The sequence below is a fragment of the Coenobita brevimanus genome, chromosome 46, assembly GCF_032717465.1.
Source record: "Coenobita brevimanus isolate Jiangsu-jjx chromosome 46, ASM3271746v2, whole genome shotgun sequence".
NCBI classification, from domain to species: Eukaryota; Metazoa; Arthropoda; class Malacostraca; order Decapoda; family Coenobitidae; genus Coenobita; species Coenobita brevimanus.
This window is the reverse complement of record NC_136999.1, coordinates 485,500-510,217: the sequence shown is the minus strand read 5'-3', so window position 1 is coordinate 510,217 and position 24,718 is coordinate 485,500. Positions and strand designations below refer to the sequence as shown.

The 24,718-nt window shown below is 44.0% G+C and overlaps 1 protein-coding gene across 1 annotated transcript in view; it reads right to left on the bottom strand.

The window, feature by feature from the left end:
- Window positions 1–2,387: 2,387 nt before the first annotated feature.
- The window catches only part of Hipk (Homeodomain interacting protein kinase), a 35,738-nt gene continuing 13,407 nt past the window's right edge, over window positions 2,388–24,718 (bottom strand). Inside the window, exons 9-20 of the mRNA XM_080271395.1 lie at window positions 22,774–23,061; window positions 21,938–22,090; window positions 20,549–20,770; window positions 20,032–20,274; window positions 18,132–18,454; window positions 15,994–16,160; window positions 14,678–14,851; window positions 13,398–13,509; window positions 11,644–11,796; window positions 10,319–10,518; window positions 4,900–5,341; window positions 2,388–2,633 (exon numbers count right to left, since the gene is read on the bottom strand). Of these exons, the coding sequence (XP_080127521.1) occupies window positions 2,438–2,633; window positions 4,900–5,341; window positions 10,319–10,518; window positions 11,644–11,796; window positions 13,398–13,509; window positions 14,678–14,851; window positions 15,994–16,160; window positions 18,132–18,454; window positions 20,032–20,274; window positions 20,549–20,770; window positions 21,938–22,090; window positions 22,774–23,061 (2,673 nt within the window). The 3' untranslated portion in view covers window positions 2,388–2,437. The remainder of the gene's footprint in view (window positions 2,634–4,899; window positions 5,342–10,318; window positions 10,519–11,643; window positions 11,797–13,397; window positions 13,510–14,677; window positions 14,852–15,993; window positions 16,161–18,131; window positions 18,455–20,031; window positions 20,275–20,548; window positions 20,771–21,937; window positions 22,091–22,773; window positions 23,062–24,718) is intronic.

The window sequence follows — 24,718 nt, the reverse complement described above, 5'->3', positions numbered from 1 at the left end:
TCATCAAAGATATAAAGAGAAGGTAATATCACACTCCAGACATAAATAACATCTTTACACATAGGGAAGAAGTTCAAGAAAGCGTATATGTTAATAGAGATCAAACAAACCTTTGTGGACAAACACCAAACGCGGTTGGCGGCCAAGCGAGTCTCTGCACCCGAGTGGCCACCCCATTGTCCCCTGCGTGCACTAGGGTCGGGGGGAGCCAGACGGGGGGCCTGACGTGAAGGCTGCCTGCTCCCGCGGCCATTTCAGCTATAAACACAATGCTACTCGTGCTACACATTAAGTCTACTACAGACCGTTTGTCAAGCCCATTTTTCCCCTTACTTAAAAACATATCAAACATACTTTGCTTATGCTTGGGTAAAACACAAAATAAATATACATCTGTAAAAATCTTTCAAAACTGACAGTCTCTTATTTAGCCTATATAAATGGCTAGCTTCACAGATAATTGGGCCATCTGTATGTTCAACCATGAAACATAAAATAACTCACACTTGATAATGGGTATATCAAGTCCAACTCAAAAATCAAACAATAACTTCTTTGGCTAACTTAAAAAAGTCTAAAATGTAGTAGCAAGGCAAACTTATTTCCTTAAAGGCAAATTATTGGTTTCCTTGAAGGCAACAAAGGAGGTTATTATTATCCAAAGAAGCATCACTCCCTCCTCATTATTTTCCATTCCTTGCACCTCATGTCTCACTAAAAAAAAATATATTGATGATAATATAATGGATTATGAAGAAACTACAGTGTTGTCCAGAGGTGAACAATATGGTGGGAGGACTGTGGTTACCGCCGTGAGGTGGTGCACACGCGCACGCACACATGCACTAGTTCTACACATACCGTACACACGCACCTCCAGCCTCAAACATCTTATTACCATACTAATAATGAGAATAATTATAATAATAATTACAATGAAAATAATGAGTAATGATAAATAATAATGATAAAACAAGCTTAAAACCAAAACTGTTGGCCCCCAATTGTAAAATCACAGGGGAACATTTATTAACTGCACACCTACTGATATATTTGACACTAGAGATGCTTACTTATCAACTCTCATAAACATTTTTCTCGGTTCCTCCAAACACTTGGCACCAATTATGATATTCAGTTCCGTATACTTGTACAGAAATTATTAACTAACAAATTCCCCCAAAATTTTCCTTCGAGAGTCGGTCGGAAGTCTCGTAGATGGGCAAGGCGTTGGTTTGGTTATTTTATATGGGGTGCTGGTGAGGATAATTATAGGTGTTTTTTAAATTATTTATGCAAGAGTTAAAGGAGCAAGCACAGCACCCCACCCCCACCCTACCCTACCCCACCCTACCCTTGTTGCAGCCACCACATGCCTGCACTCGGCTTACTTGCTGCATTGTTGTTGTTACACTGCAGCGATTACTTACTCATTTTTGAATGGTTTCATCTTACTGCACCATTAATGTTACATTACAATTATTACTTATATGCTTTAATGGATCCATTAATTTTGTTGCACCTTTGATCTTATGTTGCAATGATTATTTGGGAGTTTTAGCAGATCAATCAATCTTGTTGTACTTTTAATCTTACTTTGCAATGTTTATTTAATCACTTTGATGGATCTACCAATATCGTTGCACTGTTCCCCAGCAAATGACAGCTGATGTTACACAGTACTGCGATGACTGATTACTTGCTTTGATCAATCTTTGTGTGCTTCTCAAGTACAGGCCACACTTGACAGATTTTGCCATTGCTATGATGCATATAAATTACTTCTGCTCTCTGATAATCCTGTAAGATATTTCACACTTTTCTTGTTTTAACATTGCTACGGTATATAACTGATGCATTTCTTCTCTGACATTGCTACATAATTCACGTACATCTTAAACTATGCTGTATAATTACACGTGTTTCTTCTCTGATAATGATACATAATTCACAGATTTCTTTCTTACTAATGCTTGTGTAATTCCCGCATTTCTTTATAAATGATGCTATATAATTCAAGCATTTCTTCTTTAATAATGCTATATAATTCATGCATTTCCTCTTCAATATTGCTGTACAATCTGCACATTTCTTCTTTAATAATGCTAAATAATGCATGCATTTCTTATAATTCACGCATTTACTTTTCATCCCAGATAACGTTAACCCAAAATAATACGGTAACTACTACATAAACTGCATTATATCACTGTAATCCTTTACTATGGTAACTGTATAATCTGGTACTGGCTCTTGCTGGGGTATAATCATTCCTGGTGATGTGTAATTATCCTTGGTGGGGTGCAATCATCCTCTGATGGGGTGCAATCATCCTTTGATGGGGGTGTAATCATTCATGGCAAGGTGTAATAATTCTTGACAAGGTGTAATCACTCTTGGCAGGTGTAGTCATCCTCTGGCAGGGCACAATCATCCTTTACTCCGAAAACCAAATGCTCTGGTACTGGCTCTTGGCAGGTGAGAGTGCAGTGTAGGCATTGTATGGCGGGGCAACCTGAGGATGGGTGGGGAATACAGCAGTGGGCTGCATATGGGCAGGGAGAGGGTGGGCTGGGGGTGCCGCCAACACTGTCCGCCCACTGCTGTGGTGAGCTGGTGGTGGTAATGCTCCTCTGAAACAACAAAACAATAATAATAATAAGGTGATGCTTTGGGTGTCTGCCCTTTCCTCTCTTCCTACCTTCCTTTTCTGTCTTTTTTTCCTTCATTCTTTCCTCATCCTTTTGCCTATGGGTGACTTTACACTTCCTCTTCTGTCTTCCTTTCCTTCACTCTATCCTCTTCCTTCTGCCTATGGATGACTCTGCACTGAGTGAAATGCCAAATGGTTTCTTGTACACCAGGAAACAATTAACAAAGCTGGGTGGTAACCATATAACCATATTATGGCGCCTGATGGTTTAGTGGGTAATTAAGGTGCTCCAATTGGATTAAGCCTCTGTAGGTTTATATCCAAGGGGTGGTTGGGGTTTACTGCTCATGTAATGCCACTCTGGGATGAGTGAGGCTGGTCACTCTCATCTTAAATGTAAGGAAAAACTTGTCTAGCCCTGGGCTCCTATGTTCCTCATGGGGCAACATGATGGATGGATTGATGGATAATAATAATAATAATTTAATAAAATGGAAACTGATGATGATGATAAATGAGGGTTGCATGAGTTGGAGGGATTGCAAGCTTATGTCAGACGACAGGGTAACACGGATATCATGTGTCTCTGGCCACCCCTAAAGGAGAAGAAAGGAAGAGAGAAAGATTCATAAACAGAGACAGAAAATGACTGACAGGTAAACTGAAAGACACCCAGAGACATACAAGCTACATGGACAGAAAAATACAGGAAGACAAAAATTACTGTCTATCCATTCTGTGGTTTGCTGGCAGACATTCATATAGCGAAAACAAACTGCCCATCCCATTATACCTTCTCTGGAGCATACAGGCCTGATGGCACAGTATCTATAACTAATGGCTGAACTTAATCTACACTTTTCACTTTAACCTGGCCTAAAACTGACAACTCTCCACCCTGAATACTCAGTGTAACCAGAGATTACAGTTGTAACAAGATTAAAATGGAATAAGCTAGCCATGGAGAAGAGCTAAGGAAGGAATGTAATGCCACAGCATAATTTTGTTCTGCTGCCGTGTTACATGAAGCATGCTGCAAAATGATGAATATCTAGGCCAAGATGAGGTCAAATGAATTATAACATATGCGGATATACCAACTAATCTGTGTGTGTGTGTGTGTGTGTGTGTGTGTGTGTGTGTGTGTGTTGAGAGAGAGAGAGAGAGATGCTGGCAGGTAGGTGGGCTGGGTAGTGGCCACGTATAAAGACAAACGGACAGAAGTGATATAACTCACCCTGGTGTGAAAGAGTTGATGGTGTGGGTCTGGGTAGGGATGAGGGCTAGCAGGCGAGGTGGGTGGTTTTGTATCGTAGTGTTTATAAAGGCCCCAGAATTCTTGCATGCATCGGCCTTGGGCACCTAATGGCAGCTCTTTATGCTACTCATCTCTGGCAGTCTCCTTATTCAGTTGAGGTCATACTCTATGACCTAATCCCAGGTTTTTCTTGGTCTGCCTCACACAACCCTACTCCCCAATGTTTACATTTTTCATTTTCCATGCCCAACTGTCAACCTCCATCCTCTAAACATGCACAAACCATCTCAACCTACCCCTTCTCATCACAACACCAATACATTCCTGTCCCATCCTTTCACTCAACTCTTCATTCCCAATCCTAGCCCCCAAACCGCGAATTCAAGGACACAATCCACATTCATCTGATCACTATCGTTGCTGGACGTTTGGGCTTTCGAATATCCTCTTCCTTTACTGACCATATCTCACTACCATACAGCATTACACTCCTAACACAAGTTGCATACAAAGATTCCTAAGCATGGAGGAAGAGCCCTCTCAGTGTTGGGTGAGGTAAGAGCTCCCTGAACTTCTGCCATCCACTCCTTAATCTTGCCACAGAGCTAGCTCCAGTATCACCCCCAACAATTAACATGTCCACAAAATAACAAAACTCCTCCACACACTCGACAGATTCTGCAGCAAAACAAACCCTTTTATGCCTGACAATCTACATGCTCTCCCCACCACACCGCACACACAAACTCAACATTATTTTGCGGTTTACCTCCAATACCACATCTCTCATGCACACACTTATCATGAATACTGCACAAGATGGTCACCATGTTCAATGACATAAGGATTGGGGCAATATATTATAACACCCTGGTGTGAAAGGAATGATGGTGTGGGTCTGAGGCAGGATGTGGACAGGTGTGGGCTGGGTGGTGGCCATGTACTAATATATTAAAGGATAAAGGAATATATTAACACAATAACTCACCCTGGTGTGAACGGGTTGACAGTGTGGGTCTGAGGCAAGGATGAGGGCAGGTAGGTGGGCTGGGTGGTGGCCACATACACCTGTGCAGCAGCGGCAGCGGCAGCAGCAGCCTGGGGTGGGGGGCCGCCTCGCCGGTACTCACGGTAGACATCAGGCTGGGTGGGAACTATGCCGGCCAGGGACCCGCTCACAGCCAATTGAGATACAGGGGATAGGCCATGCGTCTGGGAGGACGGGGAGTGGTGGGTGGCAGACACATGTGTGCGTCCCAATGTGTGCGCATAGCTAAGACTACTGCTGCTGCTGCTGCCGCTGCTGCCCTGGCCTCCCACAACCACACTGCTACCCCTACCATTGCTTCCACCCCACCCCTTGACATTCCCAACCACCACGCGCTGGTCACGGCTATGGGCTACTGGAGGCTGGGAGTAGTCCTTGTGTCCTGTGATAACACCAGAATTAACACCATTACTGAAACCAGTACATTGCTAACACCACTCCATTACTAACCCACCCATTCATATTCTCAACCACCATGCACTGGTCATGGCTATGGGTTACTGGAGGCTGCCAGCAGTCTTTGTGTCCTGTGATGAATAACACCAGTATCAGCACCAAAGCTAACAAAAGCAATAATCATGACTTTACTATGAGCAAACTATTACTGACCCACCCCCTTCTTATTCCCAATCACCATGTGCTGGTCATGGTTATGGGCTACTGGGGGCTGCATCCAGTCTTGTGCCCAGTGATAACACCAAAACTAACACAACTACTAACACTAGTACACTACTAACCTACCCTTTCACATTTCCAAACATCACACACTGGTCACAGCTATGGGCTACTGGAGGCTGTGAACAGTCCTTTTGTCTTGTGACAAGTAACACTGGTATTAACACCATTACTAACACCATAATAATTATAACCTATTTTAAATGCCATTCCATTACTAACCCATCCTAACCTAACCATACCACCATAAACTTGTCATGGCTACAGGTTACTGAAGGCTGGGTATTGTCTCTGAATCTGTGGTGTCTAATGCATAAAACTAGTTCTACCATCAATACCAAGACCACTATTAACATCACTACCAACACCACTCCATTGCCAAGCCATCCTGACATAACCAAAAAACACCAAGGTTCATCATGATGCTACTGGAGGCTGAGAGTAGTCCTTGTGCCCTGTGATAGTTAACACCTAAATTAACACATTAACACTGTACCTAACCAACACTAATCCAAACATTATATGCTGGTCACAGATATTACGACTGGGGTTGAACAAAAAGAACATCTATCAGCTAGAGTCAATCTGATGGCTATAACATAAACTTTTAAAAAAATTCAAGAGAAAACATACATGAAAAGTAAAAAAAAAAGTCCAACACAAAATGAAGTTATTCTTAACCCTTCTGTGGCCGCTGGCATCGAATGTTTTTCTGTAGTGTGGCCACTGGCATTGATGCAGTGCAACTTGTAGAAAACTGCAAATATTTTGGGGAGAGGAACGGAGGTATGGGAGATTCTGACATAGACCTACTCCAGCCTCTAAACCACTCAAACATTCAGTACATCTCGTAAATCAGTCATGGGTGGATTTCAGTCTTTAGCTCCCCTCAAATGTTAGTGTATAAAAAAAAAAAAAAAAAAAAAAAAAAAAAAAAAAACTGTACCCATTACCATCCTCTTCCTCTTCCTAAACCACCCAACGTAAAGAAAGCACCTCGATCCAGGAATACAAATTATAGATAAAACAGAGGGAAGACATTCATAATTATACAGTAATCTCTTTAATATCCAGATGCCCAGTAACCAGACACCCCAATGTCTGGACATTTTGGGCACGGGCCTTTGGAAACCCAAAATTGCCAAAAAACGGAAAAAAGAATCCCCCCCCCCCACCGTAATTTGAACTTGACGCGCGGTGCCAACCAGCTGTGTTTACGCACAGCCCCTTGCTTTCTCCCTTTTCCAGTTACCGCCTAACTACCATCCTGACGACGCTTATTGCATGGATGCCGCACATGCTCGTTTTTGTGAATAAATTACAATACCTCGCAACTAGACCACATGGGAATTTACAGGATTGTGCAGTGTTAAGAAAGCAGAATTCAGAGTGCAAAGGATTAAGTGCAGAGTGCAAACTGGTAGTTGCAACTGGCATGGCGCAAGTAAGACAGAATGTGCAGTGTTAAACAATTATAATTCACAGTGCAAAGGATTAAGTGCAGCACAACACTGGATTACTGTATGTGCTTCAAGAGCATTTTCACCACTGCCAGAGCCTTAGAGGAGGCGAGTTAATCTTCGTAACGGACACAGACGTATTGTAAGTACCCTGTACACTGCTAAATATTTTCCATACTCACTTCTAATTCCTCATTCTCTGGTTCCTTTTCATTTATTTCAAGGTTTCTGTCCCTTATTTGTGTGAATAGGGTCTTAAATAGGTGCTATGCATGTCCAGTAAGGAGTTATGTACAGTAATGTAGGTGGTTTTCTGAGTTAGGCTTGGTTAGGGTCCATAAGTACCAGTCCAGGAGGCAGGATCCCAGCATCCGGATGATCCCACTTCCTGGACGTGCCTTTGGCTGTATTACATCAGATACTGGGGAGATTACTGTATTTTCATTTATAAGTACATAATATACTGTGTATGGAATTTGTTCATTTTACATACTGTATTTCATATTTTGCACAAACAGTTCAGCAACATATGAGGTGTTCTCGTGGTGAATAAATGGATGTAAACCTTCCCTTCCCCTCACACTGATTCCTTCGCTCGAGATGAAAGTCTTGGGTATTTCGAATATCAGATGAGATGGTTTGTGTCTATACTCACACATATCTTGAAATGGACTAAAAATAGCATCCTTATTATTTCTTTCCACATGAATTAGACCACCCATAAAAAAAAAAAAAAAAAGGAGGGGGTGGGGGGGGACATTCATAACCATGATATTTTTATTTATAAGTACATCCACTCACTCGATGTAGTGCTATTCTCGGGTGTCTGCCCTTTCCTCTCCTCCTTCCTTTCCTTCCTTCCTCTTCTGTCTTTCTTACTACATTCTTTCCTCTTTCTTCTGCCTACGAATGACTTTATACTCCCTCGTCTTTCTTCCCCTCATTCTTTAATGTTCCTTCTGACTGTGCATGACTCTACACTGAGTGACAAACCAAATGATTTCCTGTACATCAGGAAACCATTTACTACGCTGGGTGGTAACCATACACCCAAATTATGGTGCCTGGTGGTCTATCTATCTATCGCCTGACGCCCTAATCCCGCAAAGGGTGGCTGCAGACAAAACGCCTCCAAGTCGCTCTGTCACCCACCATTTGACTACCCTCCCCCCGTATACTTCTCAACTCCCTCCCTCCACCTCATCCTCGGTCTACCCCTCCCTCTCCCTCCTTCCACCTCACCTACATACACCCTCTTAGTCATTCTCCATTCTCTCCACATGTCCAAACCACCTCAGTGTATTTCTCCTAATCTTCTCAACCACATCCACATCCACCCCACAACGTTCCTTCACTTCTTCATTCGTCAACCTGTCCCTCCATGTCATTCCACATGCTCCTCTCAAGTAACTCATTTCCACTGCTCTCACTCTTGACTTGTTCCCCTCATGCAAGGTCCACGCCTCGCTTCCATAAGTCAGGGTAGGGATCACAATACTATCATGCAATGACCTCTTAACTTGGTGGTTTACTGGGTAATTAAGGCATTCCAATCAGATTGAGACACTGTAGGTTTATATCCAAAGGGTGGCTGGGGTTAAATGCTCACGTAATGCCACTCAGGAATGAATGAGGCTGGTCACTCTCATCTTGAATGTCATGACCAACTTGCCCAGCCCCAGGCTCCTATGCTCCTCATGGGACAATGTAGGACTGGATAGATGGATGGACATATCATTTGCTAAATGTTTTCATTGTACATATTTCTTGCTCTGCAAAAGCATTTCAGCAACGTATGAAGTGTTCTTGTGGTGAATATATGCATGTAAAACCATCCCATCCCTTTACACTAATTCCCTCATGCGTGGTGCTAATCATGAGTCGTATCGAGCTTTAGATGTTGCGGTTAGGCCTGTTCACACAAAGGAGGACACTTATCTGGTTAGAGCTAAAAATATCATCTCTTGCCTCTATCTGGACACAAACAAAACCATCCAGACTACAGAAATAACTCAATACTTGCATAAACACAAGAAACATCAAAATATGTGAAAACAATAATAATAATCTTTTTTTATATGAAACCTACCATATTATGTACTGATTTTGTTTGTAATACACATATCTAGTCATTTCAAACCATTTCAACACCACTGAAATTTTGGAGGGGTGAAGAAAAAAAAAAAAAAAAAATCTTTGGCACTGACATCATGTGTAAATATGTGCACTTTTCCACACTTCACTGCACAGCACAGGATGGGTCTACAAAGCCAAAAATTGCATTGCTAGGTACGCTAAACATTCCTCTTCAATTGGGGGGGGGGATGAAACCAGAAAAATTGGCCCCGTGGTTGGCCAGTGGGTCCTAACAAATTCTGGAGGCTTGGCCACGGAGGAGTTAAATCTAATACAGTATTACAGATTATATGATGTACAGTTTTCCATAAAAAGGTATACTAAATAATGTCTGAGATGCATTTCCTCATCAGGCTGGGTGAATGAGTGATTATGCATGTGATGCCAGGTTTGATTAGATTAGGCTGGGTTAAGTTAGGCTAAGTAAGTAGGAAAGGTAACAGTAAAAGTAAACGTATGGTAAAGTAAGATATCAGTTATAAATGCTCCAACATGCTTGCATGCACTGGCTGCTATTACCTAATGGAGGCTCTCCACACTGCTCAATCTCTCACAGCCTTCCCATTCAGTCCCCGAGGTCACACTCTACGACCTCGTCCCAGGTCTTTTTTGGTCCGCTTCTTACAACCCTACCATTGATGAGCAAACCTCTCACCTTCCACACCTAACTGTCATCCTCCATCCTCTCAACATGCCCAAACCATCTTGATCTACTCCTCCCCATCACAACACCAATACATTCAAGTCCCATCCTTCCTCTCAAATTTTCAATCGCAATCCTAGCCCCCACCACCAGGCCTCACACTCGAGGAGGAACGACATCCATCCAATCGCTGTCTTTCTGTACGTTTCAGCTAACCTTACAGTAAGGTAAGGTAAGGTAAGGTAAGGGATGGGAGGGGAAGGGAAGGGATGGGAGGGGAGGGGAGGAGAAGGGAAGGGAAGGGAAGGGAAGGGAGGGGAAGGGAGGGGAAGGGAACGTGAGATGAGGAGAGGTTAAAGTAAGGTAATACGAACACCACTACCACCAATAATAATAATAATAATAATAATAATAATAATAATAATGATGTGCACATTGCTCTTACCAGGTGGGTGCACTGCTGACTGGCCGGTGTACTCTTTGTGGGCCTGGGGTGGCTGGGTGAAGGAGTGAGTGTGCGTGTGAGAGTGTGTGCGGGCAGGGTCTCTGGTGTGGGCGGCAGGTGGCGGGAGGTTGTCGTGGTGGGCGGGAGGCGGCTGCAGCAGAGAGTCCCGCACGTGGGCAGCAGGGGGGGCCAGGTGCTCTCTGTGGGGTGGGGCGACACGGAAAGGAAGGGAACACCATCCAATACATCAGACTAGTTTACTGTGCAATGGGTGAATCAAAATTGCATATTCTAGTTTTAAAATGTATTCTAAGCTGTATACAATCCTCAACAATGGTAGCAGTAGTAGTAGTTTTAAAGTAATGGGACACCACCCAATATGTCTGACTAGTTTACTTTGCAATGAGTGAATCAAGGATACATCATACTCCTCTAGTTTTAACAAATGTATTCTAAACTGAATATAATCATGAGATAACAACAGTAACTGTAAAGTTGTGATGTAAAAAGAGAGGAACACCACCCAACTGTCAGGACAGTTTACTGTGCGATGAGTGAACTATGGCTCTACCTAACCCTTCTGGTTCAATTATCATCATCATCAGCAGCAGCAGCATCAGGACCTCCTTTCCCGTCCTACGGCAGGGTAAGGAGTAGCAACGTCCAGACAGCCCAAGTCTGCCCAAGTCAATGGGCCATGATTCCATTCACTTATCATTCAAGCCCCCGGAATCCTTGCTCTATCTATTACGCCAAAGACATTTACCACATTCTGCAGCTTCGCATAAACATATCCAAGAGTCAATCCAAATGCTGTCACGGTTTAGGAAACCCTAAATGGCAGTGAGACAAAATTTCAGTGTTACAGGCTGTAAAAATAGTTTCACCAAGGTCTGAGGTACTTCAAGAGATACTACTAGTGACCTGGTTTAGAGGCTGCCCATGGAAGATGTAAGAGCTGGTGGTGTGTGCTGACCTTAGATCTAGAGCTACTACTACACCTGGCACAGAAGTATTACTACAGGTACTGAACGAGTATATGAGTGGGCTGCAAGTTGGAGAGAAGGTAGCCTGATAGCAGAGGACAAGGTGACATAGTGGTGGTTCACTATGTGGCCACCCCTTATGGGATTATGGTGTCTGCCAATAGATGGCTAGGTAGACAGAGACAGAGAGTGGGGTGTGAGCTGGAATGAGGACAGTCAGACAACAAAGGAGAGGACAATATGAAGAAGATTTGTTTTGTGACCAGCCCTTATGGGATTAAGGTGTCTGGCAATAGACAGATAAACAGGCAAGATAGACAGACAAAGATGGTTACTAACCTGTTGTTGTAGTTCTGATCCCTAGACTGCTGTGTGGAGTAGTCTCGCGCTTCGGGTTTAGCAATGTGCAACACACACTCACTCTGAGCCTTGGCCAGCAGACGCTTCTTCTGACTCTGAGAAGCACCCACCGACGAGTAACTGTGGGACAGACTGAAGCACAAAGTTGCATCAGTATATGAGTATTTTTATTCTAACCTGGTATAAAACTGCCATCGCTCCAACATGATTACTGAGATCCAACAAGAACAACACTAAAACATGATGCTACTCTTGAAGATGAGCAGTGGAAAGGGTGTAGAGATGTAATCTTCCACTGACCACATGAAATAAGCTGCAACAGAACAAAAACTTGGGCCAAGTTAAGGTAAGAGGACATTACTTCACATTATTCATAACACACTTCATACACCACTTCCATAACAGTGACAATCCATCAACATAACCTCAAATTAGTATTACTGCACTTCATTCACCCACCAGTGAGTGAGTATGAGACAGACTGAAGCACAAAATGACACTGTAAATACTGAGAATGAGAGTGAGTGAAATGGAGGGGGTGAAGAGGGAGCAACCGAGGATGACATGGAAGGATGGGGTGGGGATGGGTATGAGAGGGGGTGTGAGCTGAAGAGAGAGCGGCCTAATGGTGAAAGACAGGTGGCATGGGGATGTTGTTTGAGGGCACTCCCTTTGGGATTAACCCCTAAAGTCCTAATCACATGAATTGATGCGATTTGAGTTTTATGCCAAAATGCCTAATCATATAAATTGAGCAGGGCCTGTAAAAAACCGCGGAGCACTTCCTCCACCCCGATTATGATGTACATGGCATCAGGCCAATGAGAACTCACCCGAGGTGGCAAGAGGGAGGATCGGACCAACCCGGGCAGTGGGGGGACACCCCCCCTCTGGGCCACCTCCATGAAACCCTCTACCCCACTCCCTCCTTGTCCCCCATCACCCTCCCACTCCTCCACGCACCTGCATCTCTCCTCCCACCACCACCTGTGTCCCTTCCCACCCACTCTCACCCCTCCTCCCACCGTGCTAGCCTTGTGCTCCCCCTGAACCCCAACCCATCCCTCCCATCTTGTCCCTCACTACCCTCCCACCCCTACAGACCCCCGAGAGGTATCAGGCCGCCAAGATGTTACAAAACACAATGAAGTGCTTTCTTTTCAGGTGAAAAGTTGGTTATTATTCCAACCCCTGTACCTACTCCCCACAGCCTAGTAATCTCCACACACCTACGTACACCTGTTTTCATGGCTGGTGTGACAGAACACTTTGAAATGACCTGTTCCAATAAGAAAAATATGTAGTTATCAAAATTTTCATGTTTTAGATTGTTTTCAAGGGTAACTATTTTTTTCTTTTTTTTTACCCTTTGAGAGGGTAAAAAAAAATAGGCCTGTTTTTGCATCCTGGCGGGCAGTCAAGGCTGGAGAATTGTGTACCATAGGGGTTACATCGAGGTTTGAGTGTATTTTAAACCTCAGGTGAGCGATTTCTCTACGAATTTTCGGTTTCTCACCAAAAGAAGTTTGAGCCAAAAAATTTTTTTTCCAAAATTGGTCAAGATTGGGGGGGGGTCAATAATGGAAAACCGGTTGGGATGGGGCGGGTTTAAAAAAAAAAAAAAAAAAAAAAAATCAACACAGACGAAACATTAACCCCAACAGTTAAAATACTAGTGTAATACATGCTAAATATGATGAAAATGATGATGATGACAGAGGGGAGTGACCCACCTGGCGTATTTGTCATCATTTGATGTTTGAGGTTGCTGGTGAGAGCTGGCCACAATTTTGTTCTGGTTGTTGTTTACACAAGTTGAGCAGTGGCGGTCTTTGCAGCATTTGCCTGGAAAGTAATTGCAACATCATAAATTAATTGCAACACTGTAAACTAACTACAATACCTTAAATTAACTGCTACTGTAAACTAACTGCAGTATTGTAAACTATAAGTAACTGCAATACTGTAAACTATCAGCCATACTGTAAACTTACTACAGTATCAGTTCACATCGTATAGTATCGTTTAAAAAGGCTCCAAAGTGCTTGCATGCATTGGCCTTGGTCACCTAATGGTGGCTTTCCAAGCTGCTCAATCTCCAACAGCCTCCCTATTCAGTCCCTTAACCCTGAAGTCACAACCTATGACAACATCCCAGATCTTTTTTTGGTCTGTCTCTTGCAACCCCACCCTCAGCATTCAGTTTCTTATCTTCGGCACCCAAATGTCGTCTCCCATCTTCTCAACATGCCCATACCATCTCAATCTATCCCTCCTCTTCATAACACCAATATAGTCCTGCCCCATTCTTCCTCTCAACTCTTCAATCACAATCCTAGCCCTCTCCAGGCCTAGCATTCAAGGATGCACTACACATCCATTTGATCATTGTCATTTGTGTATGTTTAAGCCTACAAACAACCTCTTCCTTTACTGCCCAGGTCTTGCTTCTAAACAGCATTACACTCCTAACACATGCCACATACAATGATGCCTTACCATGGAGGAAGAACCCTCTCAATGTTAGGAAAGGCAACAGCTCTCTGAACTTCTGCTGTCTCTCCTGACATTGAGACGGCAATATTGTAAACCAACTGCAACATAAAAAAATAACTGCCATATTGTAAATCAACAGCAATACTGTTTAGTATGTATCACATAAAAGTTTTAATCTCTATGACACCAGGTTTAAACATCAGGTGCTAGATAGAAACACCTTCATGAGGCAGCTCTGCACCACCTACCTCCAGACTCATCGTCACTGTTGCCGATAGTAATAACTCACACGGCTGCCGATGGAGCGTCTTGAATGATGATGGTCTATTGGCTATACGGCTTGATTGTACTGTTACACCACCATTATTATAACTACCACCTACCTCCAGCCATCATCTTCATCATCATCGCTGTCGATGAGAGTATGGCTGGTGATGATTTGCTGCCTACATAAGATGCCAACTGAATCATTCTAACCATTGCACCAACATTAATATCCTCAATATATGTCACCTACCTCCAGCCTCATCATCACTGTCGCTGATGGTAATAACTGACACGGCTGGTGATGGAGTGTCGCGGATAGTGATAGTCTGCTGCTTGCCAGCCATGCTGCTGCTGCTGTAACTGCTGCTTGAGTGTTGCTGACTGCTGCTGTGGCTCTGCTGCACTGCCTGCCCACCGTGACCCACTGTATACACAGACAACAGACTCTCAGTAACACACCATAATTGTCAATATCATTTAACAAAGCCTCAATCAACATACAGCTCCTAGCATCAAAACTATCAGTTATAAACAGGGCTATACTGGGTGTCCCATGAGATTTCTGAGAAACTTCAGGGTGATTCTGTGGCTACCTTTATACTGTATATATAGTAGACCCTAGTTATCCGCGAGGATTAAGTTCCAGAGACCCCCACGGATGGCAAATTCCACAGATACTCATGTCATCATCACAAAATGGCATATTATTTCCACATGAGCTAAGCACATCCTTGAAAAAATGAAAACATTCTTTAAAATATTACAAATACTTATTAACTCTCACCAAAATACAGTGTGTTCTCTTCATAACCTTCGTACAATGACGACTGCTGTATAGGTGACGATGATTGTTGTATGACGACGACAATGACTGTAGTGCAGTTCCTACAGTGCCAATGTGGTGAGGTGATGAGATGTGTGGCGGCAATATAGGCGAGCTGTGAGTCTAGTCTGACCCGTCTGACAGGACGCAAGATAACACCTTACGCTCTCTCTTGGGCTTAAAAGGATTGCTTTTATCCTTCACTTGTTTCTTGGGAGCCATTTTTCACTTACACACTGAAGTACGGCAGAGTTGTAAACACGAGAAGGGCGACGACGACATAAGTAACGAACTGACTGGTGTTTACAATAAGACTGGCGGAATGGTGGGAATGCTTGTGGGAGTGGGTAAGCTAACTGTAGCTACAAAAGAAGTGCGAGTTGCGCGCCAATTTCAAATTAAGTTACAGTGTATAGTACATATTAAAATAAGTTTGATCCGCGGAAACTTAAATCCACGGATGAAAAGGGTCTACTGTATATATAAAGACTTCAACATGGATCTAATTAATCAGCCATTACACAGCTTCAATAAATGATAACCCTACAGGAAAGAAAGGTCTCCCTCTATAATGGTTCAGAACTGGACCCATAATGAGAGCACTCTTTACAGAAAATAGTCCTAGAATAACTTAGTTTTTTTAAATCTCACAGGACACCCTGCATTAAATAAAAAATGCCTGTCTGACCATGTAAGGTAGTCCAGTTCAGTGTAAAAATGTAACAGGCTGTTAAGGTATTGACCTGTATGGGTTGGGTGAGCGGCGCTGGGGTGGGCAGGATGGGCGGAGGAGTGGCCGGGGTGAGAGACACTGTGGTGGGCCGAGGAGTGGGTGGCTGAGTGGTGGGCCGAGTGATGGGTTGGGTGGTGGCCGTGGCCCGAGTGGTGACCAGAATGGTGGTGACTCCCGCTGTTGTGTATAGCAGACCCATTACAATTATTGAAACCACTACTACACACTAACCTACACAGCATCAGTTGCTAGGGAACAGGTGCAATGAAGCATCCTGTAACACCTACAATGATACCCTAATTAACAGATAACAAAGCATTAAAACACACACACACAAACAAATAAGGAATGCCTCAATAATTTTTATCCACCATCTGGTGTTCAAGATGGACACCTTAAAGTGGTGACATTGATATACATGAGTGGCAGAGCTTCACAGTAAAAAAATATTCCCCAGCCCCCTCTCCATCTCCGAACTGAAGATGGTGGGCTGAGAGAGAAAGGCACCTTCAGCCTTCAGTCTGCTGGGTTCACATTCATATGAACCTGTGGCTACAACTATTACTACCACCATTACTTTTATCATAAAAACCTTTATTGCCCCATATACAGTGTAAGCACCTGAAGCTACGTTACTTAGTCCCAACATTTATGGTGGGACTGATAAACTGTTCTATAGGGTGCAATTTTGTGAACAATAAATTCCAGCCATCCCTCAGATGTAAATCCTCATGAGTCACATATGGCTTGAGTGCCTTGCCCACAGCATCACAGGCATCATACCTGTACAAAATCAACTCTCCATATTTCTGAAAGGTGACACAGTCATAATTTGTAGTTTCTTGTTCAGGCTTTACTATTCTCTTTTCACCTTAACTATGCCACCGTTCTTGTACGTTACAGCTTATTTCTCATCGCTTAATGGTAGAGGACAATATAACAGCTCTACTGTACAGTACATCCATCCCATACCAATTATCTGCAACTAACATTGCGTCCTTCTGTTAACCTGCTGATACAACTCTGCATTCAAGATGATATGGCAATTTTTAGGCCAAGTTAAAGTACAAAGAGTATAATCACTGGGGCACTAATCACCTGGGATTCATTATTAGTATGGAGCACAATTATGGTATGAATATCAGGGATTTTCAGCTTGTTAATCTGTAATGTACACAATGCTACCTACTGACGTTTTTGCTTATACTGTATCATTATATACAAGGTGGTCCATAAATACTGCTCCATTAAACTTACCTGGGTGTACCTAAACTACTGCAGGGATGGCTCAGTCTGCTGAGGTGGATATGGGTGCAGCAATAGCAGTAGGAGATGAATAAATGATGCAGGGTAGATACTAATTATGCTGACTGAGTCATCCCCACAACACATGAGAAATCATCCAGTGGAGTGAAAGAGAAGCATTATGTATGGACAACCCTTTCCTGTAAAATAATGTGCAGATGAATGCAATAACTGGCATCCTCCCAGCAGACAAAACATGGCCTGGCCAGGGAGTGCTTGGCAGCCAAGGGGGCCTGGGCAACATGCTTGGTTTACTATACTGATATTAAAATACAGTACTTTACATATGAGAGGGGAAAGTGTAGGTTGAAGGGTGGGCAGCCTGATGGTGAGGGACAGGGTGACACGGATGTAATTCATTTGTGGCCATCCCTTTTGGGATTAGGACGTGGCTATCAAAGGACAGCTAGATAGATGGATGTGGGCAATACCTCACGATGCACTCAGACTCAATCCACCCCTTTTCTGTTTGGCCTTATTAGCTGCCTGTGGCTTTCTCTGCTGAGATGAACAATGATTATCGCTTTCCAGTATACATGATATATGTGTCAGGTGAGTGCCTGCCATGATGTATGCTTGTGTGTGATATCTTACTTAAGACAAGTATGGTAAATGTCATGGGTTATCTGTGGCACAGTGCTGATACTGGCCCAGTGAGATGATACCTCAGGTAGTGCCTGTGTGTGTTAACTTATTTATGACTGGTAAGGTACGTGTTAACTCGCTGTGACTGATACAGTACGTGTTAACATACTTGTGACTGTTATGGTAAATGACATAGTTTATAATGAACGGTACAAAGTGTGATAACTTATAAGCAGCATGGTATCTATAATAACTTACTTGTGACTGGTATGGTAGGTGTTATGTGTTATCTGTGGTGCAGCACTGGTATTAGCCCAGTGAGATGACGAGGCACCAGGTGGGGTTCCTTCCTTCACCCTCTTCTTGACTGGTGACAACTGCTGACTGAGGTCCTTCTTGTCATGAGCTGGTGGCTGGGTGGGCCGGGCACTGACGTGGAGGGTGTGGCCGGGGTGGGCAGAGGAGTGGCCCATCAGGGATGCCTTACTGGACCGCTTGCTGCCTGCCCACGTGCCAGACGGGTATGCCTCATACAGATCCGGGTGAAGGTCCACAGGGAACATGGTGGGAGGTGCATCACTCTGTACACAAAGTAGTGTTTTAAAGAACATTCATTGTACAGATAATGTACTCTAAATGTCTTACTTTCTACCTAAGAATGGAATGAGGCAAGGTCAATATGTAAGTATGGTATATATCTATATATATCTATCTATCTATATATACCTAAATATCTATATCTATATATACCTAAATATCTATATCTATATATACTGTGTATATATATATATATATATATATATATATATCCATCCATCCATCATCCAATCCTACATTGCCTCATGAGGAGCGTAGGAGCTCGGGGCTAGGCAGTTGGTCCTGACATTTAAGATGAGAGTGACCAGCCTCACTCATCCATGAGTAGCATTACATGAGCAATCAACCCCAACCACCCCTTGGATATAAAATACACTGGCTCAATCCGATTTGAGCAAAAAAATTACCCACTAAACCACCAGGCGCCAAAATTTGGTTACCCTATATGGTTACCACCCAGCATAGTAAATGGTTTCCTGGTGTACAAGAAAACAATTAGCTTGTCACACACTGTAGAGTCACCCACAGGCAGAAGGAAGAGGAAAGAAAGAAGGTATATGTATATATAAATATATCATGTTTACAGTGGCTCTGCTCTCTCTATTCCCATTCATCAGGCTTTCGAAATATTCTTTCCAGTTGGGCCTTACTTCATCCCCATAGATTAATAATCTACCACTTACATCCTTCACAGTTTCACATTTCTTTCTGCTTCCACTTCTACATTTCCACACCTCTTACCAGAATAACTTTCAATTTTCAGAGTAATTTGTATTCACTTTTCTTCCTAGATTATGATTTACCTCCTTTTTCCCCTTCACTAGTCTCTTTACGTGCTTCTTGCTCTCAAAATATTCAGTTCTTGTTTCAACTGAACCCCTGTCCTGTAACCACTCTAGCCACTTCCTCTTTTCCTCAACTGCTCTCTTAGCCTCTTCATCCCACCATGCCGTACCTTTTTTTGTGTTGTTACTCTTGCCACACCACAAACCACTTAGCATTCCTAACTCTGCAATCCCTAAATGCATTCCACAGGCTGTCCAGATCCATTTCATTCCACTTCACTTATCCTAACTCCTCCCCTACTTTGGTCCTGTATTCATCAGCCACTTCTTTGATCCTCAGCTTCTCGACTTTCAGTCTTTCTCCCTGACTGCTCCTCTCTCTCCAGTTCCATCTCACTCCTCTCAACTTGATCTTGCATAAAACAATCATATGGTCTGACAGACCTCCACATCATCCTCTCACGGTGCTCGTATCAGCAACCATTCCCAGCATCGACCTCTGTACGAGCACGTAATCACTCGGGCTCCTTTCAATACAATCCCCATTCCCTCTTTACCATGTATGTTTATGTGCATATTTGTATTTGATATACAAGTTACAAATGCACAACCTCCTTTCCTGATGCATATCCTTCAGTCGCTTCCCATTATCATTTTCTTCTGGTACTCCATTACAACCTCCCCCCCCAAAAAAAAAAGCAGGAAGATATAGAAGAAGAGGAAGAAGAAGTACTGGTAGGAGTATTGGTTGTTAGAATTAAGAAACAACAGCGTACTTGTACCACTGTTGAGTCGACAAGGAAGGTGCGTCGCCATGCATCAGTAGCATCAGGTAAGAGGCTGGCTGGCTGCTGCAAAGAGGTTGGTGGCTGTGGCAGCTGCTGCCATCCACTGGGGACAAGCGCCATCTGGCCGCCCCTCCCCCAGCCCCCTCCCACAGCAGCACCCGTGGTTAACAGCATCCCTCGGCCAGGCTGCTCCACCATGGATACCGGCACATACTGACCACCACCGCCTACCTGATATAGCACAACATTAATCATCTATCTTCAGTAACACAACACAAAATTCCATCCCTCTTACTCTCTCTCTCTCTGGGCACCTAAAAGAGTTTCCTCTTCCAGGTTACCACCACACAACACAATACTCTCACAACACAACATTATTATTAACCCAATATGCACATGTACACAAACAAACCTGCATGCACAAAGAAATGCATATTTGTATGCATACACTGAAACATACACACAGGCATCCATGCATGCACACACACACAAGTAATAACCTTACCTGCTGAGGCAGCAGTGATGGCTGAAGCTGTAACTGAGGCTGCTGAGTAACTACGGTAACATGTTTGCCAGGTGATGCCAGGCCCTGGTATGGCGGTGGGCATAGGATGGATGACACCAGCTGGGGCTGGAAGCTAGCTGCTGCTGCTGCTGCTGCTGCTGCCTCACCCCTACTGCTGCCACTGTACCCACGCCCGCTGCGACTGCCCTGGTACAGGCCATACTGAAATGCAACTATAGTCAGCACACACCACTACATCAATTACATCCACACTCACTGTAACGGCCCTGGTACAGACCGTGCTGTAATGCAATGACTATCAATACACACCTTAACATACCACTCTGCTAGACCGCTATTATATACCCGTAACATGCCTACTGTCCATTTCTAATCACAATAGGATTAAGCCGCTACTCACACTGCCACACAAGCCCACAAACCCTCTCTCTAATTCCAATACCTATAATTATATACCTAATATGAAACAGTCACACAATGGGCAAGTGTGTAAGGTTGTAATTCTATTCGAAATGAAATATAAATTAGGCTTTCCATACACTTAAATGCCCTGGCAGAAAATAAAATTAAATGGTAATAATGGTGCAGCGCAAGAGAGGGATGCCTTGATGGGATGGCACCAGTATAACTGGGTGGGCTTAGCTGTCCAGTTCTACAAATGTTCCTAAACTCCTTCCCTATCCCCCAAGAGGAAGATGGTGGACTGTAGGAGGACAAATTTATCCTGCCACTGAACAGGCTCATATCCATTTAAGCCTGGGGCCAAAAAAAAAAATTTGATAGTGTGAACTATGAACAAGCAAGCAATGTTAAAGAAAGATGAATACGGACAGTAAATGAGTGTCCATTTGAGGATAAATGTTTGCTCAATATTCACCTCTTCCACTTCTGACTTCCAAAGCTGTCAGAGGTTTAGTATGCTGCTCTGCCTACACATGATTCTCTTTGATATGATATGCCTGGACTCAAAAAGACAGACAAGCCTAAAGTGTGAGGTACATGCAGGTGAACAAAGGTTTTTGCTCCCAAATGTACCTGGCTGCTGAAGGTAAGGGTGATAGGAGGAAGTGATGGACATACCCAAGTGTGAAGCTGATGCAGCGGATTACATAATTTTCTTTGATAGGATGCATCAGGGAGGATAGTAACAGACAAACCCGAAGTGTGAAATAAATGCAGTGGGACACAGGGTGAACTCTGGATCAACTATGAATTTTTGTCTCCAACAGCAAACCACTGTTCATGATGGTAAACTTCTGCCCCAAATGTGAACCTCTGTCTACGATTAACTCTGGCTCCTACTTGTCAGCTACTGTCTCCATTGGTGAACTTTTGTCCCCAACTGTGAACTTTTGTTGGTGACTGTACCTGGTTAGTGATCTGGTTATTGAAGGTGAGGGTGACTGATCCATTGGTTGAGTGGACATAATTTGGCATGAGTGACGGCGGCAGCGCCTGGGTTTGTGACACGGCAGCTGCTGTGGCGTAGGGCGGAGCAGGTCGTCTGCACACTTCCATCATCTGTCACAAGAACAATGATAAACATTAATACATTCAAAATTACTAGCTACCACACACACACACACACACGCAAACACCTCCCCCCACACACGAACACATTCACACACACCTCCCCCCCAACACACACACACATACATGCCTGCCCACACACGCAAACACATGCATGCAAGCCCCCTCACACACACACACACACATACACACAAACATATGCACACCTTCCCCCATACATGCATCATGCATGCCTGCGTGCACGAATGCAAGCACACACACACACACACACACACACACACACACACACACACACACACACACACACACACACACACAAATGCACCTCCCCCCAACACACATGCATGCCTGTACCCCCCTACAAACACACACACACACATGCATGCATGCCTGCATCCCCCCCTACACACACACACACACTAAATTTGAATTATTAAAAAACGGAGATGGGACCTCACAAGTGTAGCTCAATTCCTGTATATCACAATTAGGTAAATACACAAACACACACACACACACGTGCCTGCAACCCCCCCTACACACACAAACATACACACACACACACACACACATATGCCTGCATCCCCCTACACACACACACACACATGCCTGCACCCCCCCTATACACACACACACACACACACACACACACACACACACACACACACACACACCTGCATGGAAGCCTTGACATTAGAGCAGTGAGGATAGTCTAGGAGGTGCGTTAGGGTGACAAAAGAATGTTGAAGGGCCTCTCCCGGGCTGATGCGCCTCTCCTGGTCCATGGTCAACATTCGCTTCAGCAGGTCAATGAACTCCCGGCGGTCGGCTTTCTCCGCCAGCAGTTCACCCCCCTCAAGCTCAGGCACGTTAACCTGGCCCATGTCATCCAGGCAGTTGAAAATGTACTTGCGGGCCTCCTTGCTCTTGATCCCAGTCTCTCCCTCATGTTCCTCAGGAGTCTGAAATAACATCAAATAGCATCAGCACAACAGACCATCCAGGTAATTGAAAAACAGTATACTGGTGCAACTTTTCTGTTCTTGATCCTGGTTTCTCCCTCATGTTCCTTGAGGTTTGAAATAATATCATATCACATAACATAGTACATAGCAAACAGCAATACACCTAATAGTTCTTTCAAGGCTGCTTGTTAGAAAAGACTATGATATCTAATTCTACTGGCTGAACATAAGGACAGCAACACAAAGTTGCTGAAGTTGCGTATCCCGCTAAGTTATGCTGGTGCAGACACGTTGAAATGGGGGAGGGTGACGCTGAGAACGGTTAACTATGGATGTTGAGTGAAGAATGCCAGAGATAGAAAGGACAGCAACACATGAAGGGTCCCCAAAGTTAGCGAAGCTGCGTGCCCAACTTAGTTAAGATGGTCTGGGTATGATAAGATGGGAAAGGGTTCACCTGCAAATGTTAAGTGAACAATGCTTGAGGCAGACTGAGAAGATGGGATGAGGTCCTGCATGGAAACATCCATGATATTGGACTCAGACGAGGAATGGCTCAGGATCATAACATGTTGACTTGCCATCAGGTGAAAAGTGCCACAGATGCTAATGTGATCTATGATCTTTAAACATAAAATCACATAATACAGGTAACACGTTTCATCGTTTCATTTTTAAAGGCTCCAACATGCTTGCATGCATCGGCCTTGGTCACCTAATGGCGGCTTTCCACGCTGCACGATCCACTGCAACCTCCTTGTTCGGTCCCTTAACCCTGAGGTCACACTTAATGACCTCATCCCATGTCTTTCTAGGTCTACCCCTCATAACCCCACCCCCAACATTAACACTTCTCATCTTCCTCACCCAATTATCATCCCCCATCCTCTCCCCATGTCCAAACCATCTCAATCTACCTCTCCTCATCACAACACCAATACACTCCAGTCCCATCCTACCTCTCAACTCTTCCATTGTAAACCCAGCCCCCCCGGACCTTGAACGCAGGGACGCACTACACATCCACCTCATCATTGTCATTTCTGTACATCTGAGCCGGCGAATATCCTCCTCCTTTGCTGCCCAGGCCTCACTACCATACAGCATTACACTCCTAACACATGCTGCATACAAAGACCCCTTAGCACGTAGGGAGAGCCCTCTCAATGTCAGAAGAGGCAAGAGCCTTCTGAACTTCTTCCAACCACTTCTCACCCTAGCCACAGAGCTAGCTCCAGCCCCACCTCCAGCACACAACATGCCTCCCAAATAACAAAACTCTTCCACACACTCAAGAGATTCACCAGTAAGGTCAATCCTTTCACACCTGACAATCTCCACCTGCTCTCCCCAACACACCGTACACATAAAATCAGCATTATCTCGCAGTCTACCTCTGATATCACTACATCTCTTGTGCACCCATTCATCACAAACACTGCACAAGATAGAATTACTTCCCACGCCCTTGTGGCAAACTGCACATGGCCACTCTCCCTCGTCTTTGACAGTACCGCCACCAACCCTAGATATCATCACTTTTGTTTTATCTGCATTTACCCTTAAGCCCTTGTGCCCCATACCATCTCTCCACTTCCTAAACTTTTCCTCCGCCACCCTTTCGTTCTCTGCAATCAACACCAAATCATCAGCA